This window comes from Coregonus clupeaformis, chromosome 9 (assembly GCF_020615455.1).
Source record: "Coregonus clupeaformis isolate EN_2021a chromosome 9, ASM2061545v1, whole genome shotgun sequence".
NCBI lineage: Eukaryota > Metazoa > Chordata > Actinopteri > Salmoniformes > Salmonidae > Coregonus > Coregonus clupeaformis.
Window position 1 is genome coordinate 25,827,482 of NC_059200.1, and position 21,666 is coordinate 25,849,147.

Genomic DNA, 21,666 nt, shown 5'->3' on the forward strand with positions numbered 1-21,666 from the left:
TTTCAAAGTCACTGAGATCTCTTCTTGTAGCCATGGTAGCCAAATTGAAAATAATGGGCAACTGTGCATTTTTATACATGAGCCTAAGCATGATGGGATGTTAATTACTTAATTAACTACGAAACCACACTTGTGCCGAAGCACCAGGTTACCCCGGTGGGAGGACTTTGCACAGGCTAAAAATGTTTATTTGTCACATGTGCCGTAAACAACAAGTGTAGACTAACAGTGAAATGCTTAATTACGGGCCCTTCCCAACAATGCACAAAGAACAATTGAGAAATAATAGAAAAATAATAACTCATGTAATAAATACACAACGAGTAATGATAACTTGGCTATATACACCGGGTACCAGTACCGAGTCAAAAATCAAATCAAATTGTATTCGTCACATGCTTCGTAAACAACAGGTGTAGACTAACAGTGAAATACTGTACTTTCTTACGGGCCCTTCGCAACAATGCAGATAGAAAGAAAATAGAGAAATAATAGAAAAGTAATAACACGTAATAATAAATTGTATAATAAATACACAATGAGTAACGATAACTTCGCTATATACACGGGGTAGCGGTACCAAGTCGATGTGCTGGGGTACGTGGTAATTGAGGTAGATATGTACATATAACTAGGAATAGGGTGACTATGCAACAGGATAGCTAATAAACAGTAGCAGCAGCGTATGTGATGAGTCAAAAAAGTTAGTGCAAAAAGGGTAAATGCAGATAGTCCGGGTAGCTATTTGGTTAACTATTTAACTAACTATTTAGCAGTAATATGACTTGGGGGTAGAAGCAATTTATAGTCCTGTTAGTTCCAGACATGGTGCATTGGTACTGCTTGCCGTGCGGTAGCAGAGAGAACAGTCTATGACTTGGGTGGCTGGAGTCTTTGATCATTTTTAGAGCCTTCCTCTGACACTGCCTGGTATAGAGGTCCTGGATGGCAGGGAGCTCGGCCCCAGTGATGTACAGGGCCGTAGGCACTACATTCTGTAACGCCTTGTAGTCGTATGCCAAGCAGTTGCCATACCAAGCGGTGATGCAGCTAGTCAAGATGCTCTCAATGGTGTAGCTGTATAACTTTTTGAGGATCTGAGAGCCCATGCCTAATCTTTTCAGCCTCCTGAAGGGGAAAGAGGCGTTGTTGTACCTTCTTCAAGATTGTGTGGGTGTGTGTGGACGATGATAATTCCTTAGTGATGTGGACACTGAGGAATTTGTTAATTATACGACCACCCTACCTTAAATTATTGGGCTGGAGTTACTGTAATTATGTATTCCGTACTGTCTAATTAGCATATTAACTCACAATTTGCATAATACGCATATTCATTTAATACATTTTACTTGTATATGAATCATCTCTATGTTGTACATCAGCCCTGAAGATGTCATAACAATATGACCACCCTATCTGGAAATATTGGACAAAAAGTGTTGAATTTAAGATTACAGACAGGTGATTAGGTGCCTTATTGATAACGGATTATCATTGACCTGTCTGCAACCTTTTTGACCTTTTCCGATCACTTCAAAAATAATCTCAGCAATGGTAAATCCTATCCACATGAAATAAAGTGTTCCGTGTTCCCGAGAAACTGCTCTATAACATGGAATACAAAGTATCCCACTGGGCCCACTGGGCACACACTGGTTGAATCAATGTTTTTTTCATGTCAGTTAAATGACGTTGAACCAACGTGGAATAGACCTTGTACTATTTTCTACATTGTAGAATAAGGGTGGCTATTTGAAGATTCTGAAATATAAAATATACTTTGATTTGTTTAACACTTTTTTGTTTACTACATGATTCCATATGTGTTATTTCATAGTTTTGATGTCTTCACTATTATTGTATAATGTAAAAAATAGTAAAAATAAAGAAAACACCTTGAATGAGTAGGTGTGTCCAAACTTTTGACTGGTAGTGTATATAAACCCTGAATTGCTGATGTTATGTTTTGGCTTTGGAGCCAACAGCACTCCCTAGTAAGAGCAGTTCATGTTTCAAGGACAAAAATTATACTTACATATTTTCTATTTTTTTTTTCATGTTTAGCTCACATAATATCATTTAAAAGTATGCATTAAGGTGTCTGTAGTATAATAATTGTGGCAAAAACGAATGTAGACATTAATAAATTATGGAGGCACGGTGGCTTCAACACAGCGCCCCCTAATAGTAATATAGTGTATATATAAATCATTAGGTGCACCGCGGCTCAGGTTAATACAATTTGCCTCGCTCTGTATCCCTGATTTACTCAAGTGTTTCCTTTATTTTGTCAGTTACCTGTAGCTCGTTGTGTAGATCTATCACACGCTGAGAGCGAGGCCGGAAGTAGTTCGTTCAATGACGCGCCATGTGGTTGTCAAGGAGTGCGTGACATTATTATGGGATGTTAGGGGTGAAATGGCGATCGGCGCGGTATTTTGAACAATCGTCTGCGTTTCTCCGTCTGTACGGAGCGGCGAAGGAGTATGTGCGTTAAGGCGTTTCGAGACACTAAAATCATTGCTTCAAGGGGAAAAAACAAACCACGTAAGAATCTGTTTGCTGTGTGAAAGGGGCAATACTTTTTGTTACTGCTGGCTATGCTTGCTAACTAGCTAGATAACGTTAACAGCTGATGATATCCATTTGGCCAGTTAGCAGACAGCTAGCTAGCAGCATAGGAAGATACAAAATATAGTAACGTTACAGTCAGTAGTTATGTACTCAGAAACTGTGGAAATACCTTATTCTAACTAGCTAACGTAGTTTAGTACTGTTATAGGATTCATGTTGTTGGAGCGATATGAAGACGTTGGAAAATATTCATTAACTTTATTCACCATTCATTCAGATAAAGTCCACTGTAGCTCTGTTGGTAGAGCATGGCGCTTGCAACGCCAGAGTTGTGGGTTCGTTTCCCACGGGGGGCCAGTATGAAAATGTATGCACTCACAAACTGTAAGTCGCTCTTGATAAGAGCGTCTGCTAAATGACTAAAATGTAAAAAATGTAAAATAAAGGAAACTATTATCAACGTTGCATAGATTTCATAGCTAATTATTATTTTGTTGATGTTTGAGAGATACATTGATTATTCAGCCTGTAACTTTGTGTGATTATAATGACATCAAATTAATTGCAAATTCAGCCCTCTAGTTTGTTTCCAGCACCCCGACAGATGGACAGCAATTTCTGATTTTGCTAGGCCAGTTTGCCATCAGGGCCTGTCATTGTTTAGCTTTCAGGGGTTAATGCTACTGTAGTAATCCTGTCTATTCAATGTTGGCTAGACGGGGGAAAAAATACCTTCATAGTCTAGTCTGTGTGTCTGCTTTGTGAAATGGCTTGAAAGCAGCTGGGGCTTTGATGGTCAAATAGTCAGATGATTACGTCGAGGGTTCCTCTCAAGGTTTCGTTCTTCCAAAGGGAAGTCATATCCCCATTTTATTTAGGTCTCTGGGTGTTTGTTCTGTGACAAACGACTGTATTAAGCGTTGTTCTAATGAATGTGCTTATTTTACATTTGAATAGGTTTACCAAAAACACAAAATATCAGTTCACCAGTTGTTTACAAATGTGGACATTTGAGAGAATTTAGATGTATTATTCGTGACGTTATTTACGTAAGTTGTATAGTTCTACACAGAGTATCATGCAAGTATTTGCAGGTTCATATGGCCTGTTACAGTAGGTGACAAAAGGCGGAGTACTCTTAATATTATTACTGTGTTGCACTACCAGGTAATCTATTGCAAACTGTGCCCCCATTACTTCATTGGTAAACAAGATTCCTGACATGGGCGTTCATATCTATTGCTCTTTCTTCCTCTCATCTCTTTAGTTGAACTCATGACGAGGTGAAAATGGCGGATATTTCGAAATCCAACCCGGCCTGAAAATATAGAAATGTAGCTAGCAAACTATAGCTGGTCGTTTTCACAGTGCTGTCCCTGTCACAAATTCATGATTTTGACAGGCTGCTTGATAGTTGAGAAAACAACAAGCAGGGCCGATCATATATCCTATCGAAAATGGAGGGGATTAACATCGACCCCCCCTCCCCCTCCCCATAGTTTTTCAACTTGTATAGTATCCTATCTGTCTTATTTTGCGTATGGCGGAGGTAGGACAAATATTTATTTTCTGGGATGTCCAAAGCGGCCTAGCAAGGCTAGCTAACCAGCTATCTACACCTCCGCTATGCAATCCATGACATGTTAGCTAAACTATTTAATTTGCACCGTTCGAGATTAGGCGGATTTTGTTGCAAAGTCATCTTTTTATCTAGTTGTGTTGCAATCAAAGTTAGGATCATAATGTCGTTGCATAAACAAATGTTGTTATTGTTCTTGGTGGCTAGCTAAACTAACGTTAGCGTATTCAACGTCGTGAGTTTAGCTAGCTAGTGTTCGCGACCATAGATAGCACTGTTAGTTACCGCTACAAATCCATTGCTAATGCTAGCTAGCTAAACAGGTTATTTATGAATTTAACCTGTAAGGTCAAGTACTTGGTGTTGCGTTGTCTGTGTATGTGTTCTGTAACACCTTTTTCATTGCTTATGAATTCATTGCCGTCTTTGAAACTATTTGGTGTATTTGCGCTTGTGTTTTTGATAGTAGATGTATAAATCTAATATATTCACTAATGTCACACACTGCATGTTTTGGCTGTATATTGTGACAATGACATCATTCAAATCCATGGTGATGGGTTTTGCGACTTTCATTGTCTTTGCAGTGGTGTGTGTGTGCAACATCATATCCAGGAATTGGTCATTCAGGTTTAGTCATCCCACTAGGCATCTCACTGTTTGTATTTTTTTACATAGAAAATACTTCTCTAATTGTTCTTGGTTGCCTAACAATTGTTTATGGGCACCAAGCAGGAAGCAAAAAACCTCTGGTTAGAAATGCATGTTTATATCCCAGAAGGAGCCGCTATATATATATGTATTGTTTGTGTACTGGTACTTTCCTGTCAGTCATTCTACTGAAAGAAAAGTTGTTTTACACATCTAATAGCTTGGTGGAGCTATTGGACTGACATTCTGATGCTTTGTGTTCTGTCTCCAGCAGTGACTGAGTTGAGCTGAGTGTAAACCTGCAGACATGGACGTGGTGTCGCCAGAGCTGAACAGCCTCCTCCCTGATGAGATCATGGACACAGAGGCCATCGTCATGGATGATGACCCCCCCTCCGAGTCCCCTGCAGCCTCTGGCCAATCACAGCCCAGTGACGACGCACCAGTCCCCATGGAAACGGATGTGCCCGCTGTCCCAGAGATCGTAAGCCTGTGTTCGGACGCCCCTCCGACCCAGCGGACCCAAGCCGGGACCACCTCCACCACCACAGGTTCCACCCTCTGTAGCACCACCTCTGCTACCCAGCTCCTCCTCACCCCCTCCACGGCTTCATCCTCCTCCCTCACCCTGCGACCCGCCACAGCCTCCACCCTCACCTCAACCACCCCCAAAACCACCAGCAGCCTGGCCCGGGTCAGTCTCACCTCGGGGGGCTTACAGAAGCTCTCAGCCCCCTTCACCCTCTCAGCCAACCACCAGATCATCCTAAACAAGGTGGCCTCATCCCCGGGCGCAGACACCACCAGGTCCCCAGGCACCACCACCCCCACTACCACCACCACTACTCCAGGGGGCCAGAAGTTCATGGTGACGGCCATAGGGAAGTCAGGCCAACCCATTGTGCTGCAGCTGCCCCACACAGGCTCCAAGCCTGGCTCAGTGCAGGGTCTGGGGGAGGCCAAAGCCAACCCGCAGCATTTCAAGGTGGTGACAAGAGGGGTGAGGACGGACCTGAAACCAATCATGGTGGGGCAGGCGGTCAGCTCGGCCAGTCAGGTGTCCACCCTGCAGGCCCAGCAGCTGAAGACTGTACAGGTGAGACCTGTTTGTTTACTTGTTTATTGACTTGTTTACCTTTTTGTCTCAAGGGTCTGAATTCTTCCCAATTCATCAGAAAGGCATTCAGTTCCTTTGCTCTGCTGTGCTCACATTTTGTAGTGTGGAGATTAATTTAGCTATGTGTTGTCATGAAGAGCCTTATAAGGTTGGAAATCAATGCCCAACTGTAACCCCCACCATCACCCCTCCACAAACACGATATGTGATCATCTTTATTTCAAGTACAGTCCCATGCATTTACTTGGTTGGTGAAAGGAGCTGGGCAATTCCACATCATTGCTATTTACAGAAACATTTTGAGTTTTGCAGATTTTTTTTTATTGGCAGTTGTCCAAACCTAAATGTTGAAATGATTAAATAAAACCTATTCAAAACTTTATTTAGAAGCAAATACTGTAAACAATTTTTATGGTGGATGATGTTGGCAGGCTTTATAGGTCTGGTCTTTATCTCTAAGCTGTAGTTTGTGCATGGAAGGTAAATTAACATATTTCTCAATAGATTGCTAAGAAAACCCAGGTGTCGTCGGCTGGACCAATCAAGTTCGTCTTCACTAAAGCTGTCAACAACAAAGGTCTGACTGCCCAGACATCAGTATCCAATGTCATTACAGGTAATCCCCCTGACATGCTCTTCATATTGACATCTTCATAGAAATAATGGTTGGTTTGCAATGTGCCACATTGAAAGTTCAGCCTGTGTTATAACTGCTTTGAGCCATAGAAATGTATATAGACTTTTATCCCTGCCCCAACTGGTTCTGACCTCATTATTGTGATTCTGTGCCCTCCCCTAACCCCACCCACCCAGGTCGAGTCCTGTCCACAAGCAGCCCAGTGACCCCCCCGCGGACCATCACCCTCTCTGAGACCCTCAGCTCCAGCTCTAGCAGCAAGATCGCCATCTCCCCCCTCAAGTCGCCCAGCAAGGTCGGACATGCTGCCATTCAATCCCTCTGACCCCACTTTGAGCGAGGGAGAGAGAACCAGTGCAGTTTCAGGGGCCGACATTAACGCCCGGGGCCAGTAAACGCATTTCCAGCCAGTGGATCTACTTTTTGATTTCCAGTTCAACATTTACCTGATCTGTCGCAGTCTACCATTGAAGACTACATACGTAAAAGTCATGTTATTTGTATTTGAGCAATATGATTGGCCGTTCATTAAAGCACCACCACGCTCCCGTGAGTCACAACTTCTTGAGCACTCGAGCAGTACATGAGTTGATGCCTTCACACGGCACACGCGAGATGTCCTGAGCAAAATGAAGCGCCCATCAATCTACTCGTTCAGTTTATTTATTTTAACTAAGGAAAGTGATTTACAAAAGTAAACCTACAATAGTGAACATACTAGCAAATATGCTGGCTGCTGTTGATAGTCTGCAAAAAGACACTTTAGCATTTATCTTGGCTAGCCTACTGTAGCCAGGTCCATATATTTTGAACCCAATTGTCTTAAAGGAGCAGCGTCCTATTTTGAGATGAAAACATTTTTTATTCTCAAAATGACATACTTTAGAAACAAAAATGAATGCAGTTAATACATTTCAATTCTAAAGAATAGAGTAATGACTTGCATTGCTAAATTGGTGGTAAAAAGTGGTCCTCTGTAGCTCAATTGGTAGAGCATGGCGCGTGTAACGCCAGGGTAGTGGGTTCGATCCCCGGGACCACCCATACGTAAAAATGTATGCACACATGACTAAGTCGCTTTGGATAAAAGCGTCTGCTAAATGGCGTATTATTATTATTATTATTATAATAAATTATACTGAGTGTACAAAACGTTAGGAACACCTTCCTAATATTGAGTTGCACCCCTTTTTGCCCTCAGAACAGCCTCAATACGTTGGGACATGGACTCTTCCACAGGGATGCTGGCCCATGTTGACTCCAATGCTTCCCACAGTTGTATCAAGTTGGCTGGATGTCCTTTGGGTGGTGTACCATTCTTGATACAGTGTGAAAAACACAGCAGCGTTGCGGTTCTTGACACACTCAAACCGGTGCGCCTGGCACCTACTACCATACCCAATTCAAAGGCACTTAAATCTTTTGTCTTGCCCATTCACCCTCTGAATGGCACACATACACAATCCATGTCTTAAGGCTTAAACATCCTTCTTTAACCTGTCTCCTCCCCTTCATCTACACTGATGGAAGTGGATTTAACAGGTGACATCAGTAAGGGATCATAGCTTTCACCTGGTCAGTCTGTCATGGAAAGAGCAGGTGTTCATAATGTTTTGTACACAGTGTATATTACACCGGTTTTTAATACATATCATAATAACCAAATGTAGCATATTTAATAGCTGCATATAGAGAGAAAGCATGCCAACCTATAGGCCCTGCATGACCCCAATCCATTTAAAAACTACACCATGTCCGGGCCAGTGAGAAAAAAAAGTTGCAGTTGGAACCTGAGTTTTCTTCCATTTTGTGTTTGGATGACAACATGGAGCTATTGACATGTATTAGTAAACATATCATTCTGTTTTCTCTTTGTGTGACAGTTGACGGTGGTGTCGGTGGCCTCCCAGGTCCCCAACTCCCCTCAGAAGTCAGTATCTCTGCCTCTCAACATGGCCCACCTTGGACATCAGATACTAGTACAACAGTCTACAGCCACCTCCCCAGCCAAGGTAGTCTCCAGCCATTCTACTGCGCAGGTACAACTAGCCTCTATAACAGTGTTTCTCAACTTAGGTCCTCTAGGACCCCCAGGACTGCACATTTTGTTTAATTCAAACACTGGAACACCTGATTCAACTAGCCAACTAATCACCAAGACCTTGATAATCAGGCATGCTACTGCTGATGCTCTTGGAAATGATCTTGACCATTTTCTCCCCTCTCCTCACAGACCATGAAGCCTGTGCAGACTGTGACGGTGGGAGGGGTGGGCGCCCCCCAGTTTAAGACCATCTTTCCCCTGTCCACTCCGTCCAACGTGCAGCAGATCCAGGTGCCAGGCAGCCGCTTCCACTACGTCAGGCTGGTCACTGCCACCACGGGCAGCAGCACGGGACAGGCCGGCAGCCCCATCACCAACTCATCCATGACAGGTAGGAGACAGACTCGCAACTCACCATCCATACAGAGTGGCAGGGGAAGGATTTTAGGTCCAAACAGTGCCATAAATATACAAGAGCATATGCAACAGTATTTAATATGACCTGTTTTCCTTCCACAGCCAAGCCCTTGGTGGTCAACACAACCCAAGTCAGGATGTCTGTCCCCATTGTCCCAGCACAGACAATGAAGCAGGTGAAACACACACAAACACACTACTTGCTTACATATTTAATTGCCCCCCTACTCAGTCATTCACTCAGCCACGACAACATGCAGTGTAATTGAACTAACCTTCAGTGTTCTCCCCCTCTCTCAGGTGGTGCCTAAGCCCTTGACATCGTCGGGCCAGGTGCTGACCACTCAGACCCAGCAGAGGTTGATCATGCCCGCCACATCGCTGCCCCAGATTCAGCCTAACCTCACCAACCTACCCCCGGGCACCGTGCTGGCGCCTGCCCCTGGCTCTGGAAACATGGGTTATGCCGTGCTGCCCGCACAATACGTCACACAGGTACAGGGCTGGGATGTGTGTTGAATGCATTTTAAACGTGTGTGTGTGTGTGTTGGTGCTCTAACACGTCTATCTCTCCCTTCTCCAGCTCCAGCAGTCGGCATATGTGACTCTGGCCAGCAGCTCTGGGTTCTCCACCCCTACAGACATTCAGACTCAGGCCAGACTGCCTCTCAATGGGTAAGCACAACACCACACAGGGGAAATCCCCAGCTGAAATATGATCTGTGGTTTGGTGGAAAATAAGTCCTTGTCAGTAAAAACACTGTTTGTGATAAAGCACCTTTGTTTTGATGGGTTTTAAATCCCTTTTGATATGAAATTTTATATAAACTCAATGCACTGACTAATTCTAAGCATATTCCCTCCTTCCACAGCTTATCAACATCAGGCACTGCCTTCAGGCCACGGAAGCCCTGTAACTGCACCAAGTCTCAGTGTCTCAAACTGTACGTACTATATTAACTTACAGGGAACTCAACCTACTCAACTGTTCATGTGTAACAGGATTCCAGCTTTAAAAAAGAAATCTCCTGTATGTAGACGTCATTTGAGATGGGCCTAACCTCTAGCTGTGTATGTTGTGTCTGAATGCTCTCTCTGCAGGTACTGTGACTGTTTTGCCAACGGGGAGTTCTGTCAGAGCTGTAACTGTACTAACTGCTTCAACAACCTGGAACACGAGACAGATCGAGCTAAAGCCATCAAGGTGAGGAACAAGACGCAGCCACAAGACATTTACATTACATTTTAGTCATTTAGCAGACGCTCTTATCCAGAGCGACTTACAGTTAGTGAGTGCATACATGATTATTTTGTTATTTTTTCATACTGGCCCCCCGTGGGAATCAAACCCACAACCCTGGCGTTGCAAACGCCATGCTCTACCAACTGAGCTACATCCCTGCCGGCCATTCCCTCCCATACCCTGGACGACGCTGGGCCAATTGTGCGCCGCCCCATGGGTCTCCCAGTCGCGGCCGGCTACGACAGAGCCTGGATTCGAACCAGGATCTCTAGTGGCACAGCCTTAGACCACTGCGCCACTCGGGAGACCATACAGTTGAGACAAATCAGATTTGACTCAACTGTATTTCTCTCACCTTATTTGCCTTGGCTTTTGTGTGAAAGAAAAGCTTGGTGTGATAAATGTACTCCTTGATTAGTGTTATGATTTGGCCTTGTGTAATAAGTAACTGGCAGTTGGATCTGACTCCTTGTGTAAAGAGTTGTTTTAAAAGGAGTGTATAATTTCCCCAGGCTTGTCTGGACCGTAACCCGGAGGCGTTCAAGCCGAAGATCGGGAAAGGTAAAGAGGGCGAGTCGGACCGCAGGCACAGCAAAGGCTGCAACTGTAAACGCTCAGGCTGCCTGAAGAACTACTGCGAGTGTTACGAGGTGGGTCCCCTCTCTCTCTCTCTCTCTCTCTCTCTCTCTCTCTCTCTCTCTCGCTCTCTCTCTCTCGCTCTCTCTCTCTCGCTCTCTCTCTCTCTCTCTCTCTCGCAAGCGAAATGAACAATAAAAAATGAGCAGTAAACATTACACTCACAAAAGTTTCAAAGGAATAGAGACGTCATATTATGGCTATATACAGTGTTATAACGATGTGCAAATAGTTAAAGTACTAAAGGGAAATTATATAAATATGGGTTGTACTTACAATGGTGTTTGTTAATCACTGGTTGCCCTTTTCTTGTGGCAACAGGTCACACATCTTGCTGCTGTGATGGCACACTGTGGTATTTCACCCAATAGATATGGGAGTTTATCTAAATTGGATTTGTTTTCGAATTCTTTGTGGGTCTGGGTAATCTGAGGGAAATATGTGTTCATACATTTGGCAGGCGTTTAGGATGTGCAGCTCAGTTTCCACCTCGTTTTGTGGGAAGTGTGCCCATAGCCTGTTTTCTCTTGAGAGCCAGGTCTGCCTACGGCGACCTCTCTCAATAGCAAGGCTATGCTCACTGAGTCTGTACATAGTCAAAGCTTTCCTTAATTTTGTGTCAGTCACGGTGGTCAGGTATTCTGCCACTGTGTACTCTCTGTTTAGGGCCAAATAGCATTCCAATTTTTTTGGGGGGTGGGGGTAAACTCTTTACAATGTGTCAAGTAATTCTCTTTTTGTTTTCTCATGATTTGGTTGGGTCTAATTCTGTTGCTGTCCTGGGGCTCTGTGGGGTCTGTTTGTGTTCGTGAACAGAGCCCCAGGCCCAGCTTGTTTAGGGGACTCTTCTCCAGGTTAATCTCTCTGTAGGTGATGGCTTTGTTATGGAAGGTTTGGGAATTGGTTCCTTTTTAGGTGGTTGTAGAATTTAACAGCTCTTTTCTGGATTTTGATAATTAGCGGGTATTGGCCTAATTCTGCTCTGCATGCATTATTTGGTGTTTTACGTTGTACACGGAGGATGTTTTTGCAGAATTCTGCATGCAGAGTCTAAATTTGGTGTTTGTCCCCTTTTGTGAATTCTTTGTTGGTGAGCTGACCCCAGACCGTGGAGAGCAATGGGTTCTAAAACTGATTCAAGTATTTTTAGCCAGATCCTAACTGGGATGTTGAATTTTATGTTCCTTTTGATGGCGTAGAAGGCCCTTCTTGCCTCTCAGATCGTTCACAGCTTTGTGGAAGTTACCTGTGGTGCTGATGTTTAGGCCGAGGTACGTATAGTTTGTATCAATTAGGGGGTGCAGGGTGAATACGTGGTCTGTTGTATGGTAATTTGGTAAAAAGCTAATTTGACATTTGCTCAGTACATTGTTTTCAATGAGTAAATGTATGAGTCTGCTGTTAATGACAATGCAGAGGATTTCCCCAAGGTTGCTGTTGACGCATTGGGGTCAAATTTTTCTCCACCTTTGTGGATTTGGGTGATCAGTCCTTGGTTCCAAATATTGGGGAAGATGCCAGAGCTGAGGATGATGTTAAAGAGTTTAAGTATAGCCAATTGGAATTTGTGGTCTGTATATTTTATCATTTAATTTCATGGTCTGAGAGTCCTTTAGGTGCCTTTTGGCAAACTCCAAGCGGGCTGTCGTGCCTTTTACTCAGGAGTGGCTTCCGTCTGGTCACTCTACCATAAAGGCCTGATTGGTGGAGTGCTGCACAGATGGTTGTCCTTCTGGAAGGTTCTCCCATCTCCACAGAGGAACTCTGGAGAGTGACCATTGAGTTCTTGGTCACCTCCCTGAACAAGGCCCTTCTCCCCCGATTGCTCAGTTTGGCCGGGGGGCCAGCTCTAGGAAGAGTCTTGGTGGTTCTAAACTTCTTAAATTTAAGAATGATTGAGGCCACTGTGTTCTTGGGGACCTTCAATGCTTCAGAAATGTTTTGGTACCCTTCCCCAGATCTGTGCCTCGACACAATCCTGTCTCGGAGCTCTATGGACAATTCCTTTGACCTCATGGCTTGGTATTTGCTCTTACATGCGCTGTCAACTGTGGGACCTTATATAGACAGGTGTGTGCCTTTCCAAATCATGTCCAATCAATTGAATTTACCACAGGTGGACTTCAATCGAGTTGTAGAAACATCTCAAGGTGGATCAATGGAAACAGGATGCACCTGAGCTCAATTTCGAGTCTGAAAGCAAAGGGTCTGAAAACTTATGTAAATAAGGTATTTCTGTTTTTTTATTTTTAATACATTTGCAAAAATGTCCATAAACCTGTTTTCGCTTTGTCATTATGGGGTATTGTGTGTAGATTGATGAAGATTTTTTATTTATTTAACCCATTTCAGAATAAGGCTGTAACGTAACAACATGTGGAAAAAGTGAAGGGGTCTGAATACTTTCCAAATTAACTGTAACTCTTCGTGGTGTTTTGTTTTTAGTGTGTTCCAATTTTCCCAGAAGTGGTTAGATTCTATGGATTCTTCAATTACATTGAGCTGATTTCTAACGTGCTGTTACTTACTTTGATAGGGAAGCTGAAATGTAAAATATACTGTTTAGGCTTTCTACTGCCAAGTTCACACCTTCAGTAATACAGTTAAATGTTTTGTCCAGGAAGTTATCTAAAAGGGATTGAATCTGTTGTTGCCTAATTGTTTTTTTTGGTAGGTTTCTACTCTACTTTCATTCCTTCTATAGCATTTTTTTTATATTGTGCATTTCCTTTGGCTTTGATGCCTCATGATTGAGTGTTGCTCTGTTCAAGTAGACTGTGATTTTGCTGTGATCTGATAGGGGTGTCAGTGGGCTGACTGTGAACACAGAGACTCTGGGTTGAGGTCAGTGATAAAGTAATCCACAGTACTACTGCCAAGGGATGAGCTGTAGATGTACCTACCATAGGAGTGTCCTCAAAGCCTACCATTGACTATGTACAGACCCAGCGTGCGACAGAGCTGCAGGAGTTGTGACCTGTTTTTGTTGGTTGTTTTGTCATAGTTGTGTCTAGGGGGGTATATTTGGGAGGGAATACTGTCACCTCCAGGTAGGTCTTTATCCCTGTGTGCTGGGTGTCAGGTTCTGGCATTTAGGTCCCCACAGACTAGTACATGTCCCTGGGCCTGGAAATGGTTGATCTCCCCATCTAGGATGGAGAAGCTGTCTTCATGAAAGTATGGAGATTCTATTGGGGGCATATACAGTTGAAGTCGGAAGTTTACATACACTTATGTTGGAATCATTAAAACTCGTTTTTCAACCACTCCACAAACTTCTTGTTAACAAACTATAGTTTTGTCAAGTCGGTTAGGACATATACTTTGCATGACACAAGTAATTTGTCCAACAATTGTTTACAGACAGATTATTTTACTTATAGATCACTGTATCACAATTCCAGTGGGTCAGAAGTTTATATACACTAAGTTGAGTGTGCCTTTAAACAGCTTGGAAAATTCCAGAAAATGATGTCCTGGCTATAGAAGCTTCTGATAGGCTAATTGACATCATTTGAGTCAATTGGAGGTGTACCTGTGGATGTATTTCAAGGCCTACCTTCAAACTCAGTGCCTCTTTGCTTGACATCATGGGAAAATCAAAAATAAATCAGCCAAGACTTCAGAAAAAAAATTGTAGACATCCACAAGTCTGGTTCATCCTTGGGAGCAATTTCTAAATGCCTGAAGGTACCACGTTCATCTGTACAAACAATAGTACGCAAGTATAAACACCATGGGACCACGCAGCCGTCATACTGCTCAGGAAGGAGACGCGTTCGGTCTCGTAGAGATGAACGTACTTTGGTGCGAAAAGTGCAAATCAATCCCAGTACAACAGCAAAGGACCTTGTGAAGATGCTGGAGGAAACAGGTACAAAAGTATCTATATCCACAGTAAAACGAGTCCTATATCGACATAACCTGAAAGGCCGCTCAGCAAGGAAGAAGCCACTGCTCCAAAACCGCCATAAAAAAGCCAGAGTAGTACGGTTTGCAACTGCACATGGGGACAAAGATCGTACTTTTTGGAGAAATGTCCTCTGGTCTGATTAATCAAAAACAGAACTGTTTGGCCATAATGACCATTGTTATGTTTGGAGGAAAAAGGGGGTACTTGCAAGGCGAAGAACACCATCCCAACCGTGAAGAACGGGGGTGGCAGCATCATGCTGTGGGGATGCTTTGCTACAGGAGGGACTGGTGCACTTCACAAAATCGATGGCATCATGAGGAAGGAAAATTATGTGAATATATTGAAGCAACATCTCAAGACATCAGTCAGGAAGTTAAAGCTTGGTCGCAAATGGGTCTTCCAAATGGAAAATGACCCCAAGCATACTTCCAAAGTTGTGCCAAAATGGCTTAAGGACAACAAAGTCAAGGTATTGGAGTGGCCATCACAAAGCCCTGACCTCAATCCTATAGAACATTTGTGGGCAGAACTGAAAAAGCGTGTGTGAGCAAGGATGTCTACAAACCTGACTCGGTTACATCAGCTCTGTCAGGAGGAATGGGCCAAAATTCACCCAAATTATTGTGGGAAGCGACATGTTTGACCCAAGTTAAACAATTTAAAGGCAATGCTACCAAATACGAATTGAGTGTATGTAAACTTCTGACCCACTGGGAATGTGATGAAAGAAGTAAATGCTGAAATAAATCATTCTCTCTACTATTATTCTGACATTTAACAATCTTAAAATAAAGTGGTGATCCTAACTGACCTAAGACAGGGAATTTTTACTAGGATTAAATGTCAGGAATTGTGAAAAACTGAGTTTAAATGTGTTTGGCTAAGGTGTATGTAAACCTCCGACTTCAACTGTAGGTAGCACACAGGAGGACATTTTTCTCTGCACCAGATGTAACATTTTCTTGTTTTAGACTAATTTAATAGTGGGTTAGGTCTGCTCTATACCAAATTAGCATACCCCCTAAGTCTCTTCCCTGTTTCACACCTGGTAGTTTGGTGGATGGGACTACCAGCTCTCTGTAATCTAGAGGGCAACCAGTGGGTCCGTCTTCTCTATACCATGTTTCTTGTAGGATGACAATGTCTGTATTTCCAATTTCTTTGATGAATTCTGGGTTCCTGCTCTTTAGGCCAAAGGCAGATGACCTCAGACCTTGTATATGCCAGGATGCGATAGGAAAAGCTTTGTGTTCCATAGTGTCTAGTGTTGTGTTTGTGTGGTTTAGGCTCGGACCATTAAAGTAGGTGTGAGCAGAGCATGTTGAGCATCTGATACATGCCTCTTAGGTGGCACTACGTAATGAATCATGTGGAAATTGAGCAAGTTGAGGAGACTAAACTGCTTGGAGTAACCCTGGATTGTAGACTGTCATGGTCAAAGCATATTGATACAACAGTAGCTAAGATTGGGAGAAGTATGTCCATAATTAAGCGCTGCTCTGCCTCCTTAACAACACTATCAACAAGGCAGGTCCTACAGGCCCTAGTTTTGTCGCACCTAGACTACTGTTCAGAAGTGTGGTCAGGTGACACAAAGAGGGACTTGGGAAAATTGCAGTTGGCTCAGAACAGGGCAGCACGGCTGGCCCTTAAATGTCCATGGAGAGCTAACATTAATGACATGCATGTCAGTCTCTCCTGGCTCAGAGTGGAAGAGTTATTGACTTCATCACTGCTTGTTTTTGTAAGAGGTGTTGAACTGCTGAATGTATCAGGTGGGGCCTATATAGGGTGTGGTCAGGGTTTGTTTGGGGCGGTCTCAGCTGGTGATTCTGTGGTCTGGGTGTCGGTCCTCTTGGCGTGGGTTCTCTCGGTGCAAGTCCTTCGGGAGGGGGTCTCGCAGGTCTGGGAGGGTGTCTCGCTGGTCTTGGCAGGGTATCCATTGCTCTGTTGCTCCTGTGTGCTGTGTGAGGTGCTGCGGTTGAGGGTGACGTCCTTCAGGGTCCTGGCAAAAGTTGTGATTACTGCCTTGTAGAGGTGGACCTGGTCGTAAAGGCTGGTCAAGTCCAGGGTGGTCCTTATACGGGTGACTATAACGTTGTACTCTGGGGGTGGCCAATCTTATCCCTGAAGGGGTGGGTGCAGGCCTTTGTTCCAACCAACTAGTAGCACACCCGATTCTTGGTCACACCTGCTTATTTGTTGAGACTCTCTCTCTGCCAGGCCAAGATCATGTGCTCGTCTACCTGTAAGTGTGTGGGCTGTAAGAACTTTGAGGAGAGCCCTGAGAGGAAGACTCTGATGCACCTGGCCGACGCAGCTGAGGTCAGAGTTCAACAACAGACAGCAGCCAAGACCAAGCTGTCATCACAGATCTCAGACCTGCTTACACGGACCACCCCCGCCATCACCAGCGGAGGAGGGAGGTAAGACTCCCTCCCTCTCTAGACTCACCCTCTCCGGCCTCACCCCCTTTCTAGATTCACCCCGTCTCTACTCACCCCCTCTCCTCCACGCATCTTCTGTAATGTATTTTCTCCACGCTCCCCGTCTCCAGCCTCCCTTCTCCAGTCTCACCCCCTCTCGCCTCCCCTTCTCCAGTCTCACCCCCTCTCGCCTCCCCTTCTCCAGTCTCACCCCCTCTCTCCTCCCCTTCTCCAGTCTCACCCCCTCTCTCCTCCCCTTTTCCAGCCTCATCCCCTCTCTCCTCCCCTTCTCCAGTCTCACCCCCTCTCTCCTCCCCTTCTCCAGTCTCACCCACTCTCTCCTCCCCTTTTCCAGTCTCACCCCCTCTCTCCTCCCCTTTTCCAGCCTCATCCCCTCTCTCCTCCCCTTCTCCAGTCTCACCCCCCTCTCTCCTCCCCTTCTCCAGTCTCACCCCCTCTCTCCTCCCCTTCTCCAGTCTCACCCCCTCTCTCCTCCCCTTCTCTAGTCTCACCCCCTCTCTCCTCCCCTTCTCCAGCCTCAACCCCTCTCTCCTCCCCTTCTCTAGTCTCACCCCCTCTCTCCTCCCCTTCTCTAGTCTCACCCCCTCTCTCCTCCCCTTCTCCAGTCTCACCCCCTCTCTCCTCCCCTTCTCCAGTCTCACCCCCTCTCTCCTCCCCTTCTCCAGTCTCACCCCCTCTCTCCTCCCCTTCTCCAGTCTCAACCCCTCTCTCCTCCCCTTCTCCAGTCTCACCCCCTCTCTCCTCCCCTTCTCTAGTCTCCCCCCTCTCTCCTCCCCTTCTCTAGTCTCACCCCCTCTCTCCTCCCCTTCTCCAGTCTCACCCCCTCTCTCCTCCCGTTCTCCAGCCTCAACACCTCTCTCCTCCCCTTCTCCAGTCTCACCCCCTCTCTCCTCCCGTTCTCCAGCCTCAACCCCTCTCTCTCCTCCCCTTCTCCAGTCTCACCCCCCTCTCCTCCCCTTCTCCAGTCTCACCCCCTCTCTCCTCTCCTTCTCCAGTCTCACCCCCTCTCTCCTCCCCTTCTCTAGTCTCACCCCCTCTCTCCTCCCCTTCTCTAGTCTCACCCCCTCTCTCCTCCCCTTCTAGTCTCACCCCCTCTCTCCTCCCCTTCTCCAGTCTCACCCCTCTCTCCTCCCGTTCTCCAGCCTCAACCCCTCTCTCCTCCCTTCTCCAGTCTCACCCCCTCTCTCCTCCCCTTCTCCAGCCTCACCCCCTCTCTCCTCCCCTTCTCCAGCCTCACCCCCTCTCTCCTCCCCTTCTCCAGTCTCACCCCCTCTCTCCTCCCCTTCTCCAGTCTCACCCCTCTCGCCTCCCGTTCTCCAGCCTCAACCCCTCTCTCCTCCCCTTCTCCAGTCTCACCCCCTCTCTCCTCCCCTTCTCCAGTCTCACCCCCCTCTCTCCTCCCCTTCTCCAGTCTCACCCCCCTCTCTCCTCCCTTTCTCCAGTCTCACCCCCTCTCTCCTCCCCTTCTCCAGTCTCACCCCTCTCGCCTCCCGTTCTCCAGCCTCAACCCCTCTCTCCTCCCCTTCTCCAGCCTCACCCCCTCTCTCCTCCCCTTCTCCAGTCTCACCCCCTCTCTCCTCCCCTTCTCCAGTCTCACCCCCTCTCGCCTTGTTGTAGAACAGTGGCTAATCTCCTCATCCTCTCTCCACCAGGATGCCCTATACGTTTGTGACGAAGGAGGTGGCGGAGGTGACGTGTGAGTGTCTGCTGGAGCAGGCTGAGCAGGCAGAGCTGAACCAGCAGCCCCAGGCCACCGCAGAGAGGATGATCCTGGAGGAGTTTGGACGCTGCCTCATGAGGATCATCAGCTCGGCGGGCAAGACAGACTGTCCCTCCATCAACTGCTAGGCTAGGTCCATGGGCTTACTCTATTTGCCTCTCACCCATCCCAGAGAGAACTAGTGCCCGGGAGACTGGAAGGGAAGGGTGGCCCCCTCTCTCCCCCAGCTTCAGAGCTAAACATTGGGACTGGCGAGTGGTGGTGGTCCCTGGGAGGTCCTTGGTTTCTCTATCTCCCGGGCTAGCTATCCCCATAGACATTGGATTGGGAGAATAGTAGACTGCCCCATCAACTATTATCTAGCTAGACCCAGCAGCCAGCACCAGGAGGCAAGGACAGCCCTGTGCACTGCTCACCGCTTACCCACCCTCAGAGCTCTAGCGTTGGGAGGACAAAGGGACATTCATTGCTATGGAGCTGGTGCTGCTCCTTCTTCAGTTAGTGGGAATAGCCTTGGCTGAAGGGAGGGGCTGTCCCCATGCCTGCCTGAAAAAACAAGGATTGTGGGAGAGACTCGGCAGAGAAAGAAGTGCATGTGGGAGCAAACAAAAAGAGGGACCAGGATTTGGGTTTTAACCAGTTCTTGGTTTTGGTGCACCCTCTGACTGATTGAGTGGGATAGCACAGAGTGTTTGTGTTTTGGGAAGGGGGGTTGTTTTAGGCTGACCATGCACACTTTTTGATAATAGGTATTTTTACAGTTTTTTTTTTTTTTTTTCTTATGTATTTTTCTTTCATCCTATCATGGCTCTGTTTGCATATGTCCCTCTCTTTCACCCTCTCCTTCTCTCTGGTGTGATATTAACATGTTTTATTCATTTCTGATGATTCTGGATGCAGAGGAGGAAAGAGCAGTCACATTCTGACTGTACATTCTTCAGGTAGTAACCCAGGTTCTAATCATGATGCCGATATCTCTACAGTAGCTAGATTTTACTGTAGCCCACAAGATACGGCCACTATTTATTTTCCTCAACCACCGTTTCAACTTGTGCTCAGAGCTTAGCAAAATGTCTAGGAACAAATTAAAAATTCCCACTTTGATTTTATCACGGATATCGATTCTATTTGCCATTTTAAATGACTATTCAGTATGTATTTGAATTTACTTTCACCAAACTGGGTTTTGGGGTAGCATACAGTCCTGTTTGACACGTTCAGGTAGGGTCAAGTTTCACAATATCAAATCCAAGTTATTCGCTCTACTAAAGTGCTTATGGTACTCTAAACTCATTGTCAAGGTATGAAAGTTGTCCACTTTTATTAGGTAAATATGAATATTGGAATCTAGGTGCCCCTATTTTAACTTTGTGAATAACAATTTGCTTGTATGTAGAATAGCGCACACACATGTATGTTGGATCACTGTCAAGAGCCAGGGGCAGATTGTTCGATTGGATAATGAATCTAGCCATAGTATCACTGTATGTCCGGAGCACTGCAACTATTTTAGCATAGCAGAGTGCCTTCAGTCTACAGTGAGTTGATGATTGGGCATGGTAACTTTGTGTTTTACAACGTCATCATGGATTAGGCTACCAGGTAACACAAGATTTGGCCTCTGTGTGTCACACTGTAACTCTGCCCATCAAGTGTGTGTTCAACAGCATCTGGGTAGTGTTTGAATAACAAAAGTGGTGTTTTTAAGACCCTTTTGTATAATTTCCACTATTCTGGCTAACACCTAACTCTCAAAGTTACTGACTTCAGAGTCTGGAATGGCTCTTCGATGTCGGCACAATGCGTCAATAATGAAGGGGGCTGTGCTTTTACTGGTTGGTTCTCCTCCGTGTCATTCTCACTAAAATACCCACATGCACGGCCCCGAGCGCCGCCACTTACATTACAACGGTTGGATTTTCAAAACAACGAGAGGTCTCAACCTCTGAGGGGAAAAAATAACATTTCATTGAACCAATCAAAGCCATCGCTCAATTTCTGAGTGAATTTTGCATTAATGGCCTTATTTCCAGACCAGTGTACAACAGCTCTCCCTGCGCTGTGAGTCATGTGGGTCACACCAGCCAGGCTACATTTCCCCCTCACAAAGCCAATCCCTTTCTATGTTTTTATATTGGGGTGGGTCTTGTGTGTTTGGGTGTTGTTTTTTTAAAATACTGTTATTAGTTGTAGCTTTATTTCCCCCAGGATACCTTCGCCTTACGTTCCCAAATCTGCTCAGGGCATTGAAGGACTTTTACTACGTTGTCGATTGTTTCCCCCAATGTTGTTGAAGACACACACATACTTATTAAAACACATTCAAGATGTATCAAAAAGCAGGCGTTTGTTGTTATAGATTGCCCTTATCCAAAAGAGTCGGAGAATGACCATGTTATACACATCACACATCCTTTTCAAAGTTGTAATCATCCCTATGCACTGAACTTTGTTTATTGTATGGATGATCTTGCTGGATGCTGAAGTATTAGAAAATGGCTGTACAGCATCAACAATTGGTCTGTGTGTTTGAACAGCATGATGCATCCCTAATAAAACACATTTCTCTTGGGCCTGTTCAGGAGTGTGCAATGTTACAGAACGTTCAGATAAAAATGTATTGTGTAGAACCAATACAGTGGTATTTCAGGTAGAGGATTGGAATTGTCTGCACTATATGTT

At 45.2% G+C, this 21,666-nt stretch overlaps 1 protein-coding gene across 4 annotated transcripts; it reads left to right on the forward strand.

Moving 5' to 3' along the window:
• Positions 1 to 2,408: 2,408 nt before the first annotated feature.
• On the forward strand, positions 2,409 to 20,093 carry LOC121574153 (protein lin-54 homolog). Of its 4 annotated transcripts, none has more exons than XM_045222542.1 (14): positions 2,409 to 2,550; positions 5,079 to 5,903; positions 6,429 to 6,540; positions 6,738 to 6,856; positions 8,445 to 8,600; positions 8,795 to 8,996; positions 9,125 to 9,198; positions 9,323 to 9,517; positions 9,606 to 9,697; positions 9,895 to 9,966; positions 10,124 to 10,226; positions 10,778 to 10,915; positions 17,041 to 17,243; positions 18,917 to 20,093. In XM_045222542.1, exons 2-14 carry the CDS (start codon positions 5,115 to 5,117, stop codon positions 19,110 to 19,112), a joined length of 2,451 nt encoding a protein of 816 aa, XP_045078477.1. In that variant the 5' UTR covers positions 2,409 to 2,550; positions 5,079 to 5,114; the 3' UTR covers positions 19,113 to 20,093. The 4 variants fall into 4 exon arrangements, with proteins under 4 accessions (XP_045078477.1, XP_045078478.1, XP_045078479.1 ...); XM_045222543.1 differs by having other exon boundaries at positions 5,082 to 5,903; XM_045222544.1 differs by lacking the exon at positions 2,409 to 2,550 and adding an exon at positions 3,917 to 4,219.
• The last annotated feature ends 1,573 nt before the right edge of the window (positions 20,094 to 21,666 follow it).

What these genes read in the sequence shown, in the direction of transcription:
- LOC121574153 (XM_045222542.1), top strand. Translation starts at nt 5,115, where the DNA reads ATGGACGTGGTGTCGCCAGAGCTGAACAGCCTCCTCCCTGATGAGATC. An exon ending in AAGTCTCAGTGTCTCAAACT is followed by an intron (nt 9,967 to 10,123) that starts GTACGTACTATA and finishes CTCTCTCTGCAG; the next exon opens with GTACTGTGACTGTTTTGCCA. An exon ending in ATCGAGCTAAAGCCATCAAG is followed by an intron (nt 10,227 to 10,777) that starts GTGAGGAACAAG and finishes TAATTTCCCCAG; the next exon opens with GCTTGTCTGGACCGTAACCC.